The following is an 8,325-nucleotide window of genomic DNA, read 5'->3' as shown; positions in this document are numbered from 1 at the left end:
TCCAACCCCAACCCCAACCCCAACCCCAACCCCAACCCCAACCCCAACCCCAACCCCAACCCCAACCCCAACCCCAACCCCAACCCCGAGATTTCTCGATGTGTTCCTTTCATATCATACAATTCTGAGCTATATACCATACAATTCAATATTAATTTTAAATTAGAAAGTTTGTTGACAAAGCAAAAACGTAAATGTAATAACGCAAATGAAACAATCATTTAAAATAGGCTGGAACAGGAATCCCACCTCGAATTTTGCACCCTGCGTTATGAAGAAGTGCAACTGCGGGGTAGAAGGGTCCTTTTTTGAGTTTTTCGTTCGTGAATGCCACGCCCATGAATTATCCGTCGAGTGCCAAGCTGAGAGTCCCCTTATTCATATCGAGACACAGCCCTAGAACTCCAGTTTTCTTGAACTTTTTGCCGAAGTTCTGCCCTGAAGCATTAGAACCTTGACGAAGCTGCCCTAGGCCTAGAATTAGTTGAAAGAGTACCATAATACGCATAGCCAAATGGATGATCGCAGAAAGCATTATTCATGTCGAACTATTTACTCCCTGCAATACCGATTTTCAGTTCGTTCTCAGTGCGGTTATCAGCGATGATCTCCCAATAGTTGACACCAGAGGTGAAGCCGATGTTGCCCGTCACAGATCGAAACACATACGCCTCCTCCTTTAGGTAGACAGCTGTATTATTCTCAGTGATCAAGATCCCTGTGCCGTGCTTTTTGGTATCCCAGCCAAGTGCCTCGCTGAAAATCGCAACTTGTCCGCTCTTCTCTGAGTTGTTGTTGCTACTTCCGTAGGTGGCTGTTAAGATTTAATACATTTTTTTGCGATTTGCAAAGTTTCTGCTCAATTCAAACAGAAGGAGGCATATCCGTGAGCAAACGGGTGTTTAGGAGGCTATCGTCTCATCGCATCCTTTTTCACAATTGGCGAAATTGAAACATTTCACTTTCTTACATTCGGCTTCGTGTTCGTTAATGGATTCGAGTTTGACCGTCTTCTTGCATTTCGGGTTTGAACATTGGACATCGAGGTTATTATACATTCGAAGCAGTGCTTTATTGGCAATTGGCGTAATTTGGCTTTTGCATCGATTGGGGCACTTGGTTGCAGGCGCCTTGCTAAGCCAATCATTGATACAGACTTTACAGAACATTTTACCACAATGATCACACTACATTGGGTCCATAACAATCTCGGAGCATATGATGCAGTCGAAGGAGTCGAAAGCAAGATTGATAAACCTCTCCCGGTCGTAGCCAGAGTGTGCCATTTTTGTTGGAATTAATTATAGAATGCAATTTCAATTAATAAAAGAACGCTCTAGATAATAGTAGATAATTATTTATGTCCGTCACCAATAGGATTATTCAAATATAAAATAATATAATGAATCGTTGGTTTTATATGCAAATTTAATTTATGTTTTATTCGGGTACTAAGATTTAAGCTATATTAATTTGGTTAGTTTCAAGATCCTTGGCCCAAATGCAAGAGAAACCAGCTTCGGCTTCTGCCTTTTGCCATCTCTTTCAATGCATATTGTTCATCGCAATATCTTTGATCGCCCTGCTCCCCTTAGTCTATCATATCGGCTCGCATGACTACCATGAAGATGTCCCGCACTCCTTAGATTAAATTTTCCAGTCGGAAGATCAAGTCAGCCTCACTGAGAAGCTCAATAAAAAAAGTCATAAATATGCCTTGTTATACGGTTCTGCCGATTCAGGCATCTTCCAGTATCTGAACTACTACGCGGATTTGAGGGCCCAGAAAGGCATGTTTGTTGTGATAAAAAATAATGTTCAGGAAACTTTCGCAGCTGCCGTTTAAGTGGTCCGATAAACTAAAACCTTTATTGAGGACAATTTGGATTTCGAAGAAGATCAAAAAGATGCAGAATGGATTTTTATCGTGGAGGACAATCAAATCCCTGTCGAACAAATAAAATCCATCATCGCCAAACACCCCAGCCACAGAATCCTCGTCGGAGTCACGGAAAAGGCCAAGATAAAAGGGTTTAAAGCCATGGAGTACCCAGCTTTGGCAATTTAAACGTTGGAGGAGCTCATCCACACGGAGTTCGAAATATCCTCAGAATAAGCCAAAATTTTAGTCAACTTCTATGGCACCATTCAGTCCATCTTCGAGAAACTAGACCATGTCATTTACACTCACGAGAAACATCTTGGCAGCTTCTACTTTAACTTATCGCCCTTAAATCAAAAATAAAAGGTCATACTGGAAAATCTTTGCGGCGAAGGAATTGCAGCCGTGAATAAGCAAAGCGAAAATATTCAGAATGCTGGGGTCGTAGTTTACTAGAAGCAGGCCTACTGGGCAGACTCGATGAACAGACTCAACTATGAGTTGCAGGTGCTCAAATAGTGTGAGGACACAGTTGTGCCACCAGAGATTTTATAAAAACTGGCAGAAGAAGTGGGAGAAGTCGAGTAGGAGCCTGTCGAGCAGGTCAAATAGACGAAATAGAAGAAAACTAAAGAAAAAAAGAAAGAAAAAAAGGGGAGGAAGCAGACTAAAAACTGATTAGCATCCAATGCTTCGTTATTCAAGTATGCTTGAAACTCTTTATTCATTAAAACATAAATTCATATCTCCATATTCATGTTAATCTAGGCTCGTAAGACTTGACAAAATGTGCACTAAAGATAGTTTGAATATACAACTGCTAAAATACCCGGAAATGGCTCAGCTTGAATGCTGACATTTATATTTGGCAAGCCAAGGCATCTATTTGTGGAAATAAAGAACAATAAAAATATCCGAGTGAGTCGATAAGGAGAAGAAGGTGAGCATTGCAGTAGAGTGAGATCAGATTGTGTTTTAGAATTGTAGATTTGTGATATAATGATTTGACAGCATGAACTTTAAATCAATAATTGGAGGCCTTTGCTTTTGGTATTCCTGATTTTTGCTTGAGCAACTGAGCAATCTTCTGCTCGGCGGGCTTCAGTATCTTGAAAGAGCACAATAAATTCTCATCAACATTCATCAGAGCCGCTGAGTTATTGAACTCTCCGCAGTAGTTGGGCGCTGAGAAGACTGTGACCAGTTGGCGGTTGGCGAAAAATTAGTATCCCTCCTCAACCACCTGGTGGGCTCGGCAAATGAGCTCGATGCTGTGCTTCTGGCAAAACAATTAGACGAAGTCCGGGCCAAATGTGTACGATATTCCTCTTTCGTTGTCACCCCATCCCTCTGCCTGGATATCGGGATCGCTCCACAGCAGGTCGCATAAGAGGCCTCGGTCGGGGATATCCGAGGGCTTTTCGATCTTCTTGATGGGCTCGATCGAGTTGTATATATCAGGAGATAGTCCCCCGTGCATGCACAGTATCTTTTCCTCGATGAAGGCAGCCACAGGCATGCAGTTGAATACGTCGATGAATGTCTTCCAGAGCCTGATATTATATCTTCGCTTGCCTATATTTTAAAGCTTATTACATTCATCATAGAAGCCGTAAATGCGGTTGATCGAGGAGCACTCGTGGTTGCCCCTCAGGATAAAGAAGTTGTGGGGGTATTTGATTTTGTAGGCGAACAACAGGCAGATGGTTTCCAGTGAGAATTTGCCCCGGTCCACGTAATCTCCCAAAAACAGGTAGTTCGATTCGGGGGGGAACCCCCCAAAGTCGAACAGTCGCAGCAGATCAGAGTACTGGCCATGAATGTCACCTAAATTAAGAATGAGTTACCACCAATTTTGAGGGGAGCTTTTAGCTATAAAAATATGGGTTGCTCCATAAAGATTTCCCTTGAGCGATGACACAAAGCTTTAATTTCGGTTTCTAGGAGGTTTACTTGCTTGTGAAGTTTAGAGGAACGAACTGATAATAATTTATTGATGATTAACTCTATATTAATTTATGTTTTCTTTTCCATCTCAAACTTTCAATATATTCAATTATAAATTGGTGGCATTCAATTATATTTATACATTTATATTTATATTATATATTATGCATATATTATATTTATTATTATTATAATCTATAGGCATTCACATACTATTCACACAGATTCTCACATACTTTCACATACTTTATCCAGAATATTCAGATCACCAGCGGCACTTTTGCCATTAATTGTTCATGGATTTTATCAATTCGCGATCCGAACGGGTTCTCGCTTAGTCTTCTTAGCATGTCAACTGTGATAAAATCCCATACATTCTTGCTCTGAAGGCCTTTTCCAATAATCTGTGCTCCGATTTGATAGCACGTCACACAAAAGTCTAATGAGTAAATGCCGCACTCGTTTTCAAGCAGATCTTCGTTACGCAGAGATTTCATCCGACCAAATGAATCTATAATGTAGGTCCTCAACAAACTTTGAAAGTTTAACCAAAATATTTATTGGAGAGGGCTCTCATCATAAATACTACGATATGAGCTCTCCTCTTCGCCCTCGGAAACTCTTATCGAATGACTTAATTTCTGTCCGAGAAACACAATGTTGTTCTCACATTCGATCACAGTCAGGCAAGTTGGCCTGTTTCTGCAATTCCTCACCTTGAAAGCCGCCAATTACTCTTTTGTTTTCTATATTTTCCTCTTTAGATAGGCCTCGGTCGCACAGGTGAGCAACTTGTTGCAAGGTTATTGATTATTTCGCTTAAGCAGCCTGAGCATCCGATGGATGTAAAACATGAAGTATATTTATTTTTGAAGTTTCTCCACTTCTTATTTGTCCTTTGCTTATTCCGCCTCCTCCCTACTCAGCGAAGGAGGAATTAATAAGTGTTTTTTCAGTTTGAGTATCTTTGTAAAATTGACCGGAAGGTCTGTTGCATTGTATAAATACTCGATAAGTTCTTTGAGAGTCCTCCTCTCGTTATAGTTTGCCCTGAGGGAGACATTAAGGAGATGTGAGAATATGGGACTGTAGTGGGTGTTTTTGATGATGAACTTTTTAGAAATAATGGCAGCTAGGATATCTTCCCTCCTTCTCGTATTGCCATATGGATGTTTCTTGAATATCATCTCATACAGAATCAGCCCTAAGCCCCATACCTACGATTTTTATGTGTAGATATGATCTCTCAGGGTCTCAGGAGCCATATACTTATCATGCTCCAGCTTCTTGGTCTCACAGAATATCTTACGGTCCTTGGCGATCGCAAATTCCAGCCCAGACAGCTTCCACTTCCCATTACGGTCCATGATAACATTTTTGGGGACGACGCAGCGGTGAATCAACCCATACTGTTTATTCATTGAGTACAAAGCAATGAGAATGTCCATCCAAATGAACAAAATTTAGTCTTACTCCAATACTTTAGCCCTCATGAATTCCTCTAAAGTGGTGTGGGGTTTCGGCAGCAGGACAAAGGTGGATTTTTATTTTTTGATTATTGCGAATGGCAGACTGATATTCTCGTGGTTAATTTTTTTGTAAACTTCGGCCTCATTATCGCTGTTTGATCGATCGGTCGCTGAGTTGCTTTTGGTTATGAGGCTTTTGATAATGACTTCTTCGTCTAAATAATACAAAAATAACGATTCGCAATGTCTGTGCCTTCATAAACTCGATTCATCCGATAGTCGTAAATGAAATTATCAGGCTCGTACGCGTACTTTTAGTCGAGGACAACGCACTTTAGCAGAGAGAGCTTTTTTCCTTTCTAGTGCGGGTGCATCTGAAGGGTAATAAGTATAATACTAATTACATCACTGCTCACGCTATGCGCTAGTCATTATTCAGATATAAATGCAGGACTTAGATTATGAATGGAATAGTATTGTAAATATGAAAATAATTGTGATTTATATATAAATTCCGTTTAACTCATATTCTAACCATGGAAGACATATGCAAAAACTCTTTCGACGAGAACAAAAGTAGCGAATAGCCTTAAAATGTATAAGACTCCATTACTTTAGGGCAAAGGAGAAATGATGTGCTTTCACAACTACGAAAAAAGAAAAAAATAAGTTGTAGAGTCGAAACAAAAAAGGAAAGTGAGGCACGTCATACAGAGCATGGCATTTCAAGTTCTCATAACATTCTTGGCACTCTACTCCTTATTTTCCGATGATATACGAATGGCGGCATTTGACGCGAGGGCGGACCAGGGGTTCGATATCGTGCACATAGTCTTAATGATAATATTTTTGATCGAAATAGTCTTAAGCAGCTATGTGACTCCAAACTATGTCCTATCTTTTTATTTTTTCCTGGATCTGGTTTCTAGCTTGTCCCTCCTCCTCGACATCAACATGATAACATCAAAGATGTATTCCCAGAAGTAATTTCAATTGATACCGCAGTGACAGCTCATACAATCTGAACCAGTTGGCAGCGCAATCTCGAGCATCAAGAGTCGCAACCAGGGCAATCCGGATTGTGAAGCTCGTGAGAATCATCAGGATCATCAAAATGTACAAGGCAGCAACTAAGGCTGCAGAAATCAAAGAGATAGAAAAGAAAAAGAAAGTGGAAGAAACTATCAAAAAGCAGGAACATCGAAATTAGGCACTCAACGAAAGGTCCGAAAAAGCAGAAAAAAAGACAGAAAAAAAAACAGAAACAAAGACAGAAAAAGTAAAGAAATATTAGAAAACTGAAAAACATCGAGCAGAAGCCTACGAGTTAACCAACCTTCCATTTGTGGGGAAGGAAGGCTAAAAGAAACCGGGGTCTAAAAAGAAAGACGAAGACTTCATCTTAGATGCCGATATGATTGAAGAGATGAACGCAAAATAGAGCAAAATTAGCAAATTCCTGTCGGACCTCACAATAAAGAAAGTCGTAATAGTTGTTCTGCTGATTATGTTTCTGGTTCCTCTCTTCGATAGTGATAACTATATCCAAAACGCATAGGCTTGGGACTACACAGTCATAAACATTGAAAAGCTATTGCTGAACTCTCAGACTTCCGTAGACACAATTAAAGCATTTATAAGCAATTCGATAGACGACCGATTAAAAAATGATGACTACGTTATATTTTTCTCGTCGCCTTTCAATGAGCTACCTCAATTCCTGCACGATAGCTATGACAAGTTGAGGGATCAAGATATGACGACATCGGTCGAATAAATCAACATCACAGCAATAATGAGTATTAGAAATGACCTCACTCTCAACGAGTCCCTGGGCGCCCTGTACAAGGAGAAGATTTATGCCACAGTTAACTACAATTCAAAAAATCAAAAATAGGCATGTAAATTTATCATGATATTTAGTATTCTCAATGGCCAAAACGATATTTGTGTGCATCGTCTTAGTTGGAATGCTGCATTTCTTCACATAGGATATCAACGAATTGATTGTGCACCCCACTGAATTGATGATGAAACATGTCATAGCCATAGCGAGAAATCCAGAGTCAGCCGCCCATACTGCTATCGATAATACGCAGTATTAAACTGCCATCGTTCATAATGCGATTTTGAAGATTGGGGCGTTGCTCTCCTTGGTCTATGGCTCTGCAGGGGCCTAAATTATTGGCTCCAACATCATGAAGGCAGGAGATATGAATCCAATGATCGGAGGCAGGAAGAAATGTGCACTATTCGGTTTCTGCAACATCCGCAACTTCACAGAAATCACAGAGGTACTCCAATAAGACATCATGCTGTTTGTTAATAAAATCGGGGAACTTGTCCATTCCTCTGTTTATAGATATGGCGGCAGTGCAAACAAAAATATTGGTGATGCATTCCTGTTGGTTTGGCAATTGCCAGACGATACCTACAAGCTCAACCAAAAGAACAACGAAATCGTATGGAAGAGAAAAGATTATGTCAGTCTCATGTGCGATTTCTCAGTCTTTTCGTTCGTGAAGGCAATTGTCAAGATTCACAAGGATCCGGCCGTACTCGAATACAAGAATGATGAAAGGCTCAAGGCTGCTTTCGATGGCAGCTTTGAACTCCAAATGGGTTTCGGGCTTCACATTGGATGGGCGATTGAAGGGGCGATAGGCTCCTAATACAAAATTGACGCCTCCTACTTGAGTCCAAATGTAAATATGGCTTCACGACTCGAAGCAGCAACCAGGCAATACGATGTTGATTTCCTAATTAGCGAGGATCTCTACGATTTACTCACTCCGAGCCTGAAAAAATATTGCAGGAATATCGACAGAGTCACAGTAAAAGGAAGCGCCAAACCCATCAAGCTTTACTCAGTGGACTTGAACATCGAATGCATCACTCCGCCTGCTGACAAAACAAAAAAGTATAAGAACTCTAGCGACAGCCTCGATATTGAAATTAAGAAGTAAATAAATATGGAATATTTCTCACGATAGAAAAGGGAGGGTTATGACGCTTAAGAATTTATCT

General features: G+C 40.4%; 2 protein-coding genes and 1 pseudogene across 2 annotated transcripts; 1 reads left to right on the top strand and 2 right to left on the bottom strand.

Annotated features, from left to right (window-relative positions):
* Positions 1 to 343: 343 nt before the first annotated feature.
* LOC148298611 (uncharacterized) lies at positions 344 to 1,286 on the bottom strand. Its single transcript, XM_088276755.1, has 3 exons — positions 1,192 to 1,286; positions 557 to 756; positions 344 to 474 (listed from the first exon to the last, which is right to left on the bottom strand). Exons 1-3 carry the CDS (start codon positions 1,284 to 1,286, stop codon positions 344 to 346), a joined length of 426 nt encoding a protein of 141 aa, XP_088132881.1.
* A 1,641-nt stretch (positions 1,287 to 2,927) lies between these two features.
* Positions 2,928 to 5,250, bottom strand: LOC148298610 (uncharacterized; annotated as a pseudogene).
* Positions 5,251 to 7,610: 2,360 nt separating this feature from the next.
* On the top strand, positions 7,611 to 7,970 carry LOC148298609 (uncharacterized). Its single transcript, XM_088276754.1, has one exon. It carries the CDS (start codon positions 7,611 to 7,613, stop codon positions 7,968 to 7,970), a length of 360 nt encoding a protein of 119 aa, XP_088132880.1.
* Positions 7,971 to 8,325: the final 355 nt, after the last annotated feature.

This window comes from Brachycentrus maculatus, unplaced genomic scaffold (genome assembly GCF_059751285.1).
Source record: "Brachycentrus maculatus isolate JH-2025_06_01 unplaced genomic scaffold, ASM5975128v1 h1tg001820l, whole genome shotgun sequence".
Lineage (NCBI taxonomy): Eukaryota > Metazoa > Arthropoda > Insecta > Trichoptera > Brachycentridae > Brachycentrus > Brachycentrus maculatus.
Note: the sequence above shows the minus strand (reverse complement) of the source record. Positions and strands in the feature narration are given on the sequence as shown.